Source organism: Canis lupus, chromosome 27 (assembly GCF_048164855.1).
Source record: "Canis lupus baileyi chromosome 27, mCanLup2.hap1, whole genome shotgun sequence".
Classification (NCBI taxonomy): domain Eukaryota; kingdom Metazoa; phylum Chordata; class Mammalia; order Carnivora; family Canidae; genus Canis; species Canis lupus.
In genome coordinates, this window is record NC_132864.1 from 12,822,300 (window position 1) to 12,837,760 (window position 15,461).

The 15,461-nt window shown below is 38.2% G+C and overlaps 1 protein-coding gene across 23 annotated transcripts in view; it reads left to right on the forward strand.

Moving 5' to 3' along the window:
* MPHOSPH9 (M-phase phosphoprotein 9) overlaps nucleotides 1-15,461 on the forward strand; it is a 71,596-nt gene that overhangs the window by 5,852 nt on the left and 50,283 nt on the right. For 13 of the 23 annotated variants that reach the window (XM_072802229.1, XM_072802237.1, XM_072802233.1 and 10 more), the window contains 4 exons: nucleotides 3,808-3,961; nucleotides 11,764-11,853; nucleotides 12,060-12,580; nucleotides 13,445-13,568. In XM_072802229.1, coding sequence (XP_072658330.1) covers nucleotides 3,808-3,961; nucleotides 11,764-11,853; nucleotides 12,060-12,580; nucleotides 13,445-13,568 — 889 coding nt within the window. The remainder of the gene's footprint in view (nucleotides 1-3,807; nucleotides 3,962-11,763; nucleotides 11,854-12,059; nucleotides 12,581-13,444; nucleotides 13,569-15,461) is intronic. The other 10 variants (XM_072802239.1, XM_072802246.1, XM_072802247.1 and 7 more) reach the window with 2 other exon arrangements.

Consider the following 15,461-nt stretch of genomic DNA (forward strand, 5'->3'; position numbering starts at 1 on the left):
TTCCCATTTAAATAACAACAACAGCTGGTGACCAGGAACTGTTCAGGGATAAGTTGTTTAAGTTGAGAGTAGTTTCAGTCTTTCTCTGTTTTTCATTTATCCCAGAGGCCATGTCCTTTTGCGTGGGAACATTGTGAAAAAGAAATTTCCCTAATTATAGTTCTCTTTACACTTTTTAAAATTTCTTTTTTTTTTTAAATATTGTTTTACTTTTAAAAATTTCTGATAGATTATAAGCATTTCTTTAAAATTTAGTTGCCTAAATATTTCTACATTTTAAATGTTTAATATTTCAGAACTACCTCACCTATGTGGGAAAGTAGCAAAGTTGAATATTAGGAAGTAAGCAAAAAAACATACCTTAGTGGACAAAAATAGATGCTGTCGAACAATGCATTTTATGCATTTTCTTTTTTTTTTACAGTTTGTTTGTTTGTTTGTTTGTTTATTTATTTATTTATTTATTTATTTGAGACACAGAGAGGCAGAGGAAGAAGCAGGCTTCCCTGCAGGGAGCCCGATGCAGGACTTGATTCCGGGACTCTAGGATCACGGCACACACTCAACCACTCAGTCACCCAGGTGTCCCTTGCATTTTCGTTTTAAACTATCCCATTTTTTAAAAAAGATTTATTTAGTCATGAGAGATACACAGAGTGAGAGGCAGAGACATAGGCAGAGGGAGAAGCAGCCTCCATGCAGGGAGCCCAATATGGGACTCGATCCTGGGACCCAGGATCATGGCCTGAGCCAAATGCAAATGCTCAACTGCTGAGCCACCCAGGCATCCCTTGTTTGATTTGTTTTTATTTAGAGCCTATTTGCTCTCATTTTGTACATAATCTGAAAAATGTGATTATTTGATTTCTAAATTTCTGGTACTTAAAAACAGTAAAGAGGCAGAGCCCAAGAGAGAGGAGACCAGCTATAACAAGCAGGTACAATGAAGCAACAACACAGCAGTCTGGGGCCTACTGGTAAAGGGTCAAATGTCTTTATGTGTTAGAGCGAGCTTGAGCAGGGAGAGAGGGAAAAAGGAAAAAGTAGACTCTGCTCATCAGGGAGCTCGATGTGGGGCTTGACCACAAACCCTAGGATCACCGCCCGAGCTGAAGGCAGATGCTTAACCAGCTGAGCCATCTAGGTGTCCCTAACCATAATAGATCTTAAAGAAATTGTGTATAGTAAATAAATTCATTAATTTTTTTTAGATTTTTTTTTAAGATTTCATTTATTTATTCATAAGAGACAGAGAGAGAGAGGAGAGAGGCAGAGACACAGACCGAGGGAGAAGCAGGCTCCATGCAGGGAGCCTGATGTGGGACTTGATCCCAGGACTCCAGGATCACACGGGTGTGAAGGCAGATGCTAAACCGCTGAGCCACCCCGGGATCACCAATTTTTAAAAGATTTTTAAAAAGATTTTATTTATTTATTAGAGAGAGCCTGAGCACAGGGAGGGAGAAGCCAGCTTTCCACCGACGAGAGAGCTTGTCTTGGGGCTCAGTCCCGAGACCCTGAGATTGTGACCTGAGCTACCCAGGCACCCCTAAATGCATTAATGGTTTTTAAAAAAATTTTATTTATTCATGAGAGACAGACAGAGAGAGAGAGGGAGAAGCAGGCTCCATGCAGGGAGCCCGATGTGGGACTCCATCCCAGGTCTCCAGGATCATACCCTAGGCTGAAGGCGGCACTAAACCACTGAGCCACCTGGGCTTCCCTAAATGCATTAATTCTCTAAAAAGTTTGTTCATTCTCTTCCCTCCTTTGGAGGAATTTAAAGCAGTTTACAAGAACATATGAAACAAGAATGCAGAGTAAAAGCAGGGGAAATGTGTGTGGGAAATGGTCCAGGAGAGATGTCTGCCTTTGTAATCTATACCCACATAGTGAAAGTCTTTTTCCTGTATCATTTGGTGGCCCCCCCCCTTAAAAATATTTTATTTAAAAATTTATTTTTATTTTTATTTGTTTAAAGATTTTACTTATTTATTCATTAGAGACAGAGAAGCAGAGACACAGGCAGAGAGAGGCTTCTCGCAGGGAGCCCGGTACAGGACTCAATACCAGGACCCTGGGATCATGCCCTGAGCCAAAGTCAGATGCTCAACATCTTGATCCACCCAGGCACCCCTAAAATTTTTTTAAAATGTAATCTCTACCTCCAGCATGGGGCTTGAACTTACTACCCCAAAATCAAGAGTCATGTGTTCCACCAACTGAGCCAGCTGGATGCCCCCTAATTGTGCCTTTCTAATGAAATTATGTAACTGAACTTGTCTCTCTTTTCATTGTGACTGGCAGTTAAACCTGTCAAATTTAGACTTGATTATTATTCAACCGTGTTAAACCCATTATGGACAACATGTATGTTATTTCCCTTGAATTTTTATTAATCTTTCTCTGATCTTCCTCATTGCTATTTTTTCTGTTATTTTCTTGAGGGTGTTTTGTTTTTTTAATGAATTCTTTTTTTTTTTTTTTTTTTTAAGATTTTTATTTATTCATGAGAGAGAGAGAGACAGGCAGAGAGACAGGCAGAGGGAGAAGCAGGCTCCATGCCGGGAGCCCGACTCAGGACTGGATCCTGGGACCCCACGGTCATGCCCTGGGCCAAAGGCAGGCACTAAACTGCTGAGCCACCCAGGGATCCCCTTTTTAATGAATTCTTTATGAAACAATGTAGGGTATCGATAAATAAATGAGAATGACCTCTTAGACTGGATTTTATTTTATTTTTTATTTTTTATTTTTTATTTTTATTTTTTTTTAAAGATTTTATTTATTTACTCATAGAGACAGAGAGAGAGAGGCAGAGACACAGGCAGAGGGAGAAGCAGGCTCCATGCAGAGAGCCTGACGTGGGACTCGATCCAGGGTCTCCAGGATCACGCCCTGGGCTGCAGGCGGCGCTAAACCGCTGCGCCACCGGGGCTACCCCCAGACTGGATTTTATTTATTTATTTATTTTTATTTATTTTTTTTAAGTTTTTATTTATTTGTGATAGTCACAGAGAGAGAGAGAGAGGCAGAGACACAGGCAGAGGGAGAAGCAGGCTCCATGCACCGGGAGCCCGATGTGGGATTCGATCCCGGATCTCCGGGATCGCGCCCTGGGCCAAAGGTAGGCGCCAAACCGCTGCGCCACCCAGGGATCCCCAGACTGGATTTTAAACAGAGTTTATTGTCCTTAATTATGCTTTGTGTTTTTATAAAGCAAATCTGAAATAACTTCCTCTCAAGTTTGGGAAAGCAGTCTTCCTGGAAAGAATCAGTGCTATTTTACACAATGAATAGGCTAAGTCCTGAATATTTGCTGCTAATTTGCTTGGCACAGCTTTTATTCAAAGATAGTTCAAAGATAAGCATCGGCTTATCAAGCCCACTTTGGGGGATCCAATTAACAAGACTTGACTACAGTCTGGCCAGTAGAGAAAGAATCTTCACTACAAAAAAAGGGCTGTTCTTACAGTAGAGTGAAATAATCCTCTGGAATGATTGAGATTGGAGAAGCTGGGACCTTTTTCTTATTGTATAGCAGAAACTTCTATTTTCTGCTAGTGCTTTGGAGTGTTCTCTCACTTCTGGAGGTCTTTCTGTGGGGTTCTTTAAAGAAATATGTGCTGTCTTTTTACTGCTGTTTTCCTTTTGTGGACAAATGTGATCAGATTTTAAACAAATGAGATGCCCTTAAGAAGGATTAAATATCAGTGGTTTTGTACTACTCTGCTAAACTTGAACTGCTGAATTATTCAACACTTTGTAGAATGAAGAAAACCATTTGAATTATTTATGTTTCAACAGAAGTAGTCCCCACCTTAGTACAAATGGGGTATCCTCTTTCTCAGGGAAGACCAGACCATCTGTAATTCAAGGTCCACTTGAAGTCCTCACCTCTTTAATGCAAGAGCTACAAAACAGTGGAAAGACTGATTTGGAACTTTGGAAAAACTGTGAGGTATCTAGTTTTGTTTTATTTGTGGAATTTTAAAAAATATATTTGTAAATGTGCCTCCACTAAACTCTAAATTAATAGAAGTTTATATGTTAAAGAGTATGATATTATTGCTATAATAAAGTGATCAAATATAGTAATTGGGGAGCAACATTGAACGAATAAGAAAAAAGATGATCAAAAGTATGTTTGAACAAATATTGGTGATTAGACTCTGTAATTTATATTTTATTTTATTATTTTTTTTTATTTTTTAAATTTTATTTATTAAGTCGTGGGAGACAGAGAGGCAGAGACATAGGCAGAGGGAGAAGCAGGTTCCCTGTGGGGAACCCGATGTGGGACTCGATCCCTGTACTCCGGGATCACACCCTGAGCAGAAGGCAGACGCTCAACCACTGAGCCACCCAGGCGTCCCAGTAATTTATATTTTAAAGGTCAACTAAAATGCTAGCTTTGTTCAGGGAAGTGAAAATTCCAGTATTATAAAAGATTTTATTTATTTATTCATGAGAGACAGCGAGAGAGAGAGGTGCAGAGACACAGGCAGAGAAAGAAGCAGGCTCCATGCTGGGAGCCCAATGTGGGACTGGATCCCGGGTCTCCAGGATCACACCCTGGGCCAAAGACTGTGCTAAATTGCTAAATTGCTGAGCCACCTGGGCTGCCTTACTGTTACTAATTCTAATGTTTTAAGTAATTCATACAGAATTGTTATCGTTTTGAAAAACCCAAATCCTTTGAAATATTTTGATTACTTCTAAATTAAGGTGTCTATTTAGTAATGCCTTATCACATGTAGTTGTGATATATTGAATTATGTTGATTTTTCATATTGGTAGTTCTTTCTTTGGTCCATAGGTTTTTTATTTTATTTATTTATTTATTTATTTATTTATTTATTTATTTATTTATTTATTTATTTTTGGTCCATAGGTTAAATTGTGATATAAACATTTAACAGTTAAGAGAATACATAAATTTTGTTTCACAGAAAAATGCACTAGTTAGATTTTTCCAAGGCTGGATTTGGTAATGCTTTATAAAAATGTATAAAACATTATTATTATTAAATTCTTTAGGGAACAATGGCTTTTAAATGTTTATCATACTTTTAAGATCATTATTTATGTTATTTTCCAAATGTATTATACACGGAATGAAGGAATACCCCTGGTTTAAGGTTCAGTAGGAGCCACCCCTAAGTATAATTATTTGTATTCATTATCCAGAATCATTGAAGTTATAAAAATGACCAATTATTATTGAAGACTTTAAGAAAATTCAGTTATGTTCTGTACAGTTTTTATATTTTTTCTGTATGATAATCAGTATATGCTAAAGTAAGAGACCTATAGAATGATGTAATTAAAAATGGAATGTTTTGTGAAATGTTTACCATAATATACTTACTCATTAGCTTATGAACCTGTATTAATTAGCATGCTTTTAAAAAAATAAGGCATTACTCTTCTGGCAAATTCACAGTTTATTTATTTTATTTATAAAAGATTTATTTATTTATTCAGAGAGAGAGAGAGAGAGGCAGAGACACAGGCAGAGGGGAGAAGCAGGCTCCACGCAGGAAGCCTGATTCGGGACTCTATCCTGGGTCTCCGGGATCACACCCCAGGCTGCAGGCGGCGGTAAACCACTGTGCCACCGGGGCTGCCGGCAAATTCACAGTTTAATTAGAAAAATGTTACTTTTAGTACTTTGAAATGGGCATCTTAGTTTCAGAATATATTTGTGAATTTAAGATACAGTTTTTTGGGGCACCTGGGTGGCTCAGTGGTTGAGCGTCTGCCTTTGGCTCAGGTTGTGGTCCTGGAGTCAAGTCCTGCATTCGGCTCCCCATAGGGAGCCTGCTTCTTCCTCTGCCTGTGTCTCTGCCTCTCTCTCTGTCTGTCATGAATAAATAAATAAACCTAAAAAAACCCACCAGATTTTTATAAGCCAGCATTCCAACCAGATACTTACACTTTAACATTTGAACCAGTTTCTATATACCCCTTCTCCTTCAGCTGTGATACAATACTATTATTTTATTATGTTTAATAATAATTGACTACTTAATTTTTGTAATGTAGACATGTAATTGATTATTCAGTGAATAGTTTTTTTTTTAAATTTATTTATTCATTTGAGAGAGAGAGACTGTGCCCGTGTTTGCACAAGTAGTGGGGAGGTGCAGAGGCAGAGGGAGAAACAGGCTCCCCGCTGAGCAGGGAGCCCATTGGGGCTCTACCCTAGGATCCCAGGATCATGACCTGAGCTGATGGCAGATGTATAACTGAGACACCCAGGTGCCCCCCACTCAATAGTTTAAGATACTTCTTTCTTTGACAGAATATGAAATATCCTTCTAGTCATTTCAGTAGAATTTCCACAGTGTATTAGTGTGTTTTGTGTCATACAAAAAAAACCAAAATCTTCTGATGTTTTAGTGTGTACCATTTTAGGAAGAATTGGAAGGCTAAGGATTGTGCAAGTCTTATTCCTGACTCTTCCCTAAATTTCGTGCTTTCATCTTCATTTCAGAAATAGTAACATTTCTCTGATTTCTACCATTTATAAGGGAAAATCTATGTTATTTTTTTTTTTTTTTTTTAATTTATGATAGTCACACAGGGAGAGAGAAAGAGAGGCAGAGACACAGGCAGAGGGAGAAGCAGGCTCCATGCACTGGGAGCCCGATGTGGGATTCGATCCTGGGTCTCCAGGATCGCGCCCTGGGCCAAAGACAGGCGCCAAACCGCTGCGCCACCCAGGGATCCCGAAAATCTATGTTATTAAAACAAAACATAAAACCTTCTGTGGAGCTCAGAGCTCTGGAGATCTGATTTCTTTAGAATTTCTTTCTAAAACCTCTTCCCTGAAATTCCTTTTTTTTTTTTTTTATATAGATTTTATTTATTTAATCATGAGAGACACAGAGAGAGAGACACAGAGACACAGGCAGAGGGAGAAGCAGGCTCCATGCATGCAACCTGACGTGGGACTCGATCCCGGGGCTCCAGGATCACGCCCTGGGCCAAAGGCAGGCGCCAAACCGCTGAGCCACCCAGGGATCCCCTCTTTCCTGGAATTCTTAAGTTTATTGTTGCTTAACCTTGAGAAGGTTATACATTTTGATTCATGGAGAATAATTTTTAACACATTTACATAGAATTTAATATATTCTTAAATATTTGCTGTTTCTAATATTTCTGTAATGGTAAATTTTTAAAGCACATTATTAGCTAATTTGTCTTAATTCATTATTTTAGCACTTAGGGTTACTGATTATGTATGAAAGAGCAATGGTTATATGGTAATAGTTACTGTAAGTGTACCATTTATTATCTATTTGCCAAGCAGTAAACACTTTTTGTCAGTGGTTTTCAACCTCATTAGACCCAAAGCCCTCATTTTATAATTTTACAATTAAATTACTAATTTACAAATACATTTTACAATTTTAAAAATAACATCTGCTGATATTATCCTGAAGTGAACTTCACAAATATATCCTGCATGTACCCACCTCAAAAACTATCATCCTCTTAACTGTGACATGGAGGAGGAATAAAAACTTATTTATAATATCAAAACAGATATTTCAGTATATAAGTTCTCAGGTACATCCACGTTAGAAGACAAAATGAAGCACAGTCAGGGGTTTGTATGTAGACTCACCAGGACGGCAGCAGCTGCAGACATGGACTGATACAACTGTATTGTATTGATGATCCAGCATGGCATTTGGTGACTTGATTTTCTTTATTTCTTTTTTTGTGTGTGTGTGTGTGTGTGTGACTTGATTTTCTGAAATGGTGATCAATTTCTGATCAAGCTCTGAGACAAACTTTAACATCTTTGTGGTTGGATTCCTAGACAATTTGGTGATTGGAAAGCTGTGCAAAATACATGGTATTTTTATAATATAAAATGGACACAATAGTTTTTCATTGTTGGGGACTGTCCTGTGATTTGAATCCCTGGACTGCCCACTAAGTGCTGGTAGTGCCTTCACTATCTTTGTGACAGTCATGACCTCACAGGTTTTCAAAATACAGTTCCCCCATTGAGATCACTGCTTCACATGCATCATGTTTGAATTTAAAATTTAATCCTCCCAGCCACCTATGAAGTATTACTCTTCTCATTTTTTTTTAAAATTTTTTATTTATTTATTTATGATAGTCACACAGAGAGAGAGAGAGAGAGAGAGAGAGGCAGAGGCGCAGGCAGAGGGAGAAGCAGGCTCCATGCACCGGGAGCCCGACGTGGGATTCGATCCTGGGTCTCCAGGATCGCGCCCTGGGCCAAAGGCAGGCGCTAAACCGCTGCGCCACCCAGGGATCCCTCTTCCCATTTTATGAATTCATAAGAAGCACAAGTGAAATTTACTTGTTGAAGACCACACAGTTTATTAGTGGAGAGCTGGGAATCCCTAGGATGTCAAAGCCAATGGGATACTTATGAGGCCAGACTACAGCAACCCCTTTTAGGCTAATAGCATCAAAAGCTGTGTGCAGGGGAAAGCTTTAGTTAGATGCTCAAATTCTCCAAAAGTATGTAAATCGCAGGTCATATAATTAATTTTAGTTAGAAATGAATAATAGTAATTCTGTGAGTAATGTTATTTGCTGCATTTATAATGTTCTTAAATATGTTTATTGAAAATTAGAATATTATAAAATCTGACTAGGAGAACAAAATCTTCTCTACCAGTTTATATCTTGGGTAAGCCCTATTCATTTGTATCCTAAATAAGAAAATGATAATAAGGATGGGATTAACATTAAGTATGTCACATAATATGAAGCCATATTTTTTTGGTTATGTATGTTAGTCTGTCATTGTAGTTTTGTTTTGTTGTTATTGTAGTTTAATACTGTGTTATTAATAACTTTATCAGGTTAAAATAACGCCTAAAGTATTTCTTAAGTTAGTGTAACTTAATAAGAAAACTGTTGCCTGATTTCTTGTTACTTCATGTTTACTTCATGTTGTAGATAAATTGAGAAGATAAGGATCTGAATTTGATATAGTCTACCTTAACCTGAAGCTAGGTGATTTGGAATTAATACTAGCTATCAGTACTGTTCTATTTCAATTTGAAGGTTTCCTTTTCCTTTTTTTTTTTTTAAGATTTTATTTATTTATGCATGAGAGACAGAGAGAGAGAGAGGCAAAGACACAGCCAGAGGGAGAAGCAGGCTCCATGCAGGGAGCCCAATGTGGGACTCGATCCTTGGTTTCTAGAATCCCACCCTGGGCTGAAGGCGGCGCTAAACCGAGCCACCAGGGCTGTCCTGAAGGTTTCCTTTTCTAATCCTGAGTTTTTACTTTCTTCTCTTTAATACTGTTATATAGCTTTCTTTCTTTTTTTTTTTTTTTTGTTTTGTTTTTTTTTTTGGTAAACTATTTATTTATGAGAGACACACAGAGAGAGGCCGAGACACAGAGGAAGAAGCAGGCTCCTCTCAGGAAGCCCGATGTGGGACTAGATTCCTGGACCTGGGATCTCACCCTGAGCTGAAGGCAGATGTTCAACTGCTGAGCCACCCAGGCATTCTTGTTATATAAGTTTCAACTTAATTCTGCTCTGTTGTGGTTATAGAACTGGCTTTCAGCATTAATCTGAAGGGCCTCTAGATTGTGTAGTCTGTAGTACCAAGAAAAAAATCAGCTACAAATTCACATTATTTTTAAATATTTTATTTATTTATTCATGAGAGACACATAGAGAGACACAGGCAGAGGGAGAAGCAGGCTCCATGTAGGGAGCCCGATGTGGGACTCGATCCCGGGTCTCCAGGATCAGGCCCCAGGCTAAAGGCAGCACTAAACTGCTGAGCCACCTGGGCTGCCCCTCCCCCCCCCCTTTTTAGTAATTCTATCCCCAACGTGAGGCTCTAACCTCAGGGCCCCAAGATCAAGAGTTGCATTTTCTACTAACTGAGCCAGCCATGGGCCCCTGAAATTCCATTTTTATACACTCAGACTGTCTGAGTGCCCACTCTTTCCTTGCATTGTGTCCTAGATGCTGGAGACAGGTTAACAAAGTGAACAAGATGCTCTCTCATGCGGTAAATGTTATAAAGGCAATACACAGGATGACAGAGAGCAACTGTAGAATGGTTTGGGGAAAAAGCTATCTTTGAGAGGGTGACAGTTAAGCTGAAATTGCAGAAAGGCAGAAGCATAAGAGCAAAGAACTTTCTGGGTAGAGGGTACAGTGACAAAGCTTTTGAGGTAGAAGACAGTTTTGGCATGTTTAGGGAAAAGGTAGAGGCCAGTGAGGCTGGTGTGCACTGAGAGAGGGAAAGAGAGGGATTAGATTGGGAGTTGTGCACAGGCCAGTTCATTCAGTGCCCTATAAGGAAGACAGGAGAACAGTTGAAAGGTGTTTTTTTTTTTTTTTTTTTTTAGTTGAAAGGTTTTATTTTTTTATTTTTTATTTTATTTTTTTTAATTTTTATTTATTTATGATAGTCACAGAGAGAGAGAGAGAGAGAGGCAGAGACATAGGCAGAGGGAGAAGCAGGCTCCATGCACCGGGAGCCTGATGTGGGATTCGATCCTGGGTCTCCAGGATCGCGCCCTGGGCCAAAGGCAGGCGCCAAACCGCTGCGCCACCCAGGGATCCCTAGTTGAAAGGTTTTAAACAGGGAAGCTATTTTTCATTTTAGCTATTTATTCACATTGTGTATTATTGCATAAAGTCTGTTACTGAGAGTACACTAGCCTTTTTTTTTTTTTTTTTAAGATTTTATTTATTCATGAGAGACAGAGAGACAGAGAGAGAGAGGCAGAGACCCAGGCAGAGGGAGAAGCAGGCTCCATGCAGGGAGCCTGATGTGGGACTCTATCCCAGGACTCCAGGATCATACCTCAAGCCAAAGGCAGGCATTCAACCACTGAACCACCCAGGCATCCTTGAAAGTACACTAACCTTGAGACTGAATTTAGCCTCTGGAGATCTCCTTGCCCCCTTTTCTGCTATGTTTTTGTAGCCTGGTTATGAGTACTGGCTCCTCTTGAGAGTCACTTTGGATCAGGACCTAAAAGTGACTGGAGGGCATGCTAGGCCAGTTCACAGTGAATTTTTCATTCCTTTTTCAGCTGTAGTGCTTAAAAAACACTTCAGTATCTGACTTGAAAACTTTTTTTTTGTTTTTGTTTTTACTTAAATAACAAATTGGGGATTTAATTCCTATAATACTAAATTATTTCTTGTTTTAAGGTGTGGGATTCTGTTTTCTAAGAATTATTATTATTATTATCTTTTTAAAGATTTTATTTATTCATGAGAGACACAGAGAGAGAAGAGGCAGAGACAGAAACAGGCTCCATGCAGGGAGCCTGATGTGGGACTTGATCCCAGGTCTCCAGGATCACACCCTGGACTGAAGGTGTCGCTAAACCGCTGAGCCACCCAGGCTGCCCTCTAAGAATTATTTAAGAAAATCTTTATTACCAGGGAAGGAAGAAAAATTTAAGACAAATCTAAAGTAGATTTGCCAATTCTTGATGAATCAAAATGATAGCAGATGACATCAAATTAAGATGTCATTTGAAAAAAAAGATTTACCCACACCTTCAAATTTACCCAGACTATAGGTTACATAAGAAAGAAGTGATCACGCCTGTGCCTTTGTATTTTTGCATTAAATATGGCTTTATAACTATTTAATTCAGCTTATACATTTTACATTAAAAATAGATTTTAAAAAAGCTCTTTCCCACTGGAGGATTTTTCTGTGAAATATTACTTGAAAAATTATTTTTAACTAAAATGTCTTTTAATTTAATAGACCAGGTGGTTACAGCTATTCAATTTGGTGGAAAAACAATGCCAAGAACAGATAGTTGCCCAGCAGGAACAATTCCACAACCAAATTCAAGTAAGTTGTTATTTATATTGATTCTTTTTTTTATAAAACTAAGACTTGCAAGAAGCAGCAGTTAATACTTTATACCAGTTTTGTTTATTTTACTTAAAACATTCTATAGAGTAATAGCTCATATTTTTAAGCAATATTCTCATAGTATTTACGAAAATATAAGGTTTAGTATACTTTCTTACCCAAATCTGTAATTTTATTTTCAGCGTATACAAGAGGAGATAAAAAATTTAGTCAAGTTACAGACCAGTAATGCTTCCTGGGCTTCCTATGATACTTCTTTAAGCAAACAATTCTCTTCAGAAAGTCAAATGGGTTTTTTTTCTGAAAATAGTGAGAGAAATGAACCTATTATCAGTTATCCTAAGTCTAAAGAATACGAAATGCAGCAAGAAACATCCACGTCACAACCAGACTGCAATGTGGATAGTAGCTCAGTGAGCAGTGGGTATGGTACCTTTTGTGTCTCTGAATTAAATACCTACAAATCTAAGGACTCTAAGGAGTTCATGGAGCACGCAGAGGTTTCTGAAGGAGAGTTTGGTGCACCTTTGGGGCAGACAGAGTCACTTGTAGATGGTGTAAAAAACAAGAGTTTTCATATACACACCGCCGAAGAGTTCTGTCCATCTTTAAAGGAAGATATTTCCATTTTTCCTGGTGAATTTGAACACAGTTTTCTTGGCGAAAATAAGATTTCAGAAGTATACAGTGGAAAAACAAATAGGTGAGTAGAATTTCTCCATCATTTGAAGGGAGGTTTACTTGTTTGTTAAATTTAGAATCTTTAAATCAAGCTCCTTTTTGAGAATAAAATGAGATGTATTTGAATGCTTAGCTTTACCAAAGTCTTGTATTTATTGCCTTTGGCAAATGGAAATAAAGCATACTATGTATTACCAACATCTGACTTTCTTTCCATTTGCAATGTTGTAGGACTACTAACCTCTTAAGGTGGGAGGCCTTGCCAGAAAAATACCGTTCCTATTTTTCTGGTCACTATAAACCTGCTAAAAATTAGAGTATAGAAATATATCAACAGTGGAATTTTGTCACTCATATGCATGTAATTTGAAACCAAAAATCATACACAAGCATACTCATTCATTTTTGTATATAAGAGGAGCTTTTCTAAGTTTAATGACAACTATGGCTGGATATTTGTAAAGCAAATAATCATTTAAAATTATGTCATTTACCCTAAATGTTCAGTTTTATACTTGAAAATGTGTCCTCTAAAATAAGTAGTTATAGCAACACAGATCTAGTGTAGCTGTGAGTATAATTAACAGTCCTTATAAATAAAGAAGCTTTTGCTGTAGAGATATATTGAGTACTTGAATGGGCCACTATGATCAGTTTTGTTTTATTCTGTGGCTACAGCTGTATGTATTATTAATCACCATTAGTCTTGTTCACTTTGCCTTTGATAATAAAAAAATGTAAAAAGAAGTGTAGGTGAATTGATAAAAATCCATCCTTTCTCTGCTTTTAGAAAACTCAAAGTATTTTCCACTGGCCAATATCTTTTAGTTTTATGTGTAAGGACAGCGTCTAAAGAGCATAATTTCGATTTTCTTTTTTTGAATAGCAAATCTATAACATCATGGGCACAAAAGCTGAAGCAGAACCAGCCAAAGAGAGCGCTTACAGAAGAAGGGTGTTCAAAATCTATGCAAGGAAATGAGCAAGCCAGGAAATCACCAGTTGAGAAAGTAGGTGATAAGTCATTTTATTCTGGGATGCTTCTGCTACTGATAATTATATTGGCTTTACTAGATGCTCATCAACATAAGTTTTTTGCCTTTTCTTTTGTAGCATTAATTTGTTCCATTGACTTGTCTCCCTTTGGGTGTCTCAGAGGATTGGAAGCAATGATTTGCTCTATGAACTGGTTCTTTAGTAGTCGGGAAATCAAAACTAATGAGGGATAAAGTACTACAAAATATGAAAAACATTTTGTAAAGGTCCTCTTAATTCTCTTTGTACTGCAGCTGTTTACGTTTATTTAGCCAGAGAGTAATCCATTTAACTTTTTTTTAAACCCTCAAATAATTTGTATTACTATTAAGTTGTAAGAAGTAGCACCATATGTGTGAATGCTTCAAGACAACTCCATTTGTAATCCAAATTATGAGAGATTAAATGTTTAAAGTCTTTGTGGCCCTTTTGCTAATCTAGCAGCTGTTTTTGTTAAAGAGTTAGAGATACTGAGTAAATTTTAAACATCTTTGAAGCCCTTTTGGCCTAAATTATCATCGAGTAACATTGTTTAAGTATAATATATTGAAATTGCAAAATCCGGTTTCTCTGAAAACTTGATAACTTTAGGGCAGCCCTGGTGGCGCAGCGGTTTGGCGCTGCCTGCAACCTGGGGTGTGATCCTGGGGACTTGGGATCAAGTCCCACATTGGGCTCCCTGCATGGAGCCTGCTTCTCCCTCTGCCTGTGTCTCTGCCTCTCTCCTGTGTGTCTATGAATAAATAAATAATAATAAAAAAAATCTTAAAAAAAAAACTTGATACCTTTAGAAATTGGCCACTTTTTTTTTTTTTTTTTTAAAGATTTTATTTATTTATTCACGGGAGAGAGAGGTAGAGGGAGAAGCAGGCTTCATGCAGGAAACCTGATGTGGGACTCGATCCCGGGTCTCCAGGATCACACCCTGGGCTGAAGGTGGTGCTAAACTGCTGAGCCACCTGGGCTGCCTGAAAATGTTTTCATACATACTAGTTTTTCTTCTGTTTTTACGTGAACTAAAACTCAGTTTTGGGGAGGCTAGCAAAAAACCGGGTGACGGGCACTAAGGAGGGCACTTGATGGGATGAACACTGGGTGTTCTGCTGTCTCTGCCCCTCTCTCTGTGCCTCTAATAAATAAATAAAATCCTTTAAAAAACAAATAAAAATAAAAAGACAGAACAAACTCTCCTGACAGAGAGTCACCTGAAGAGCTTAGAAAAATCTACTTATGCCTGGCCAACAACACCAGGTGGTCTGCCTTCCTTGGGCAGGGGTGTGCCTTATGCATTGGGGAGTGTAAAAGCTCCTCAGGTGATTCTGAGTGCTGCAAAGCTTGGGAATCATTGGCCTAGTCTATTGTCCTGGATTCCATGGAGAATCACCTGAGAAATGCCCTTGAGGATAAGTCTGTCCTGTCTGGTGGAATGCTCTGCCTCTAATGTCAGCAGGGCGGAGATAGTTCCCTTTGAGCTTTCCCTTTTCTTTAATCATCTCTTGAACCAGTTGTGTTTTTCCTTTTTTTAATTAAATTTTAGTCGATTAATTTTTAAAAGATTCATCCATTAATTATTTTAGAGAGAGAACGGGCTCATGCCCACACGGGAGGATGGGCAGAGGCAGAGGGAGAGAGTCTTAGGTAGACTCCCCATGGAGCTTGGAGCCTGATGTGGGGCTTGATCCCAGGACCCTGAGATCATGACCTGAGCTAAAATCAAGAGTCAGACCCTCAACCAACTAAACCACCTTGGTGCCTCTTTGGTTTTTTTTTGTTTGTTTGTTTGTTTTTTTTTAAAGGTGAGTGATATTTTTGGTAATAAATCATTATGGCAAATCAAGTTTCATTGATACTGGAGTATTAAAAGATTT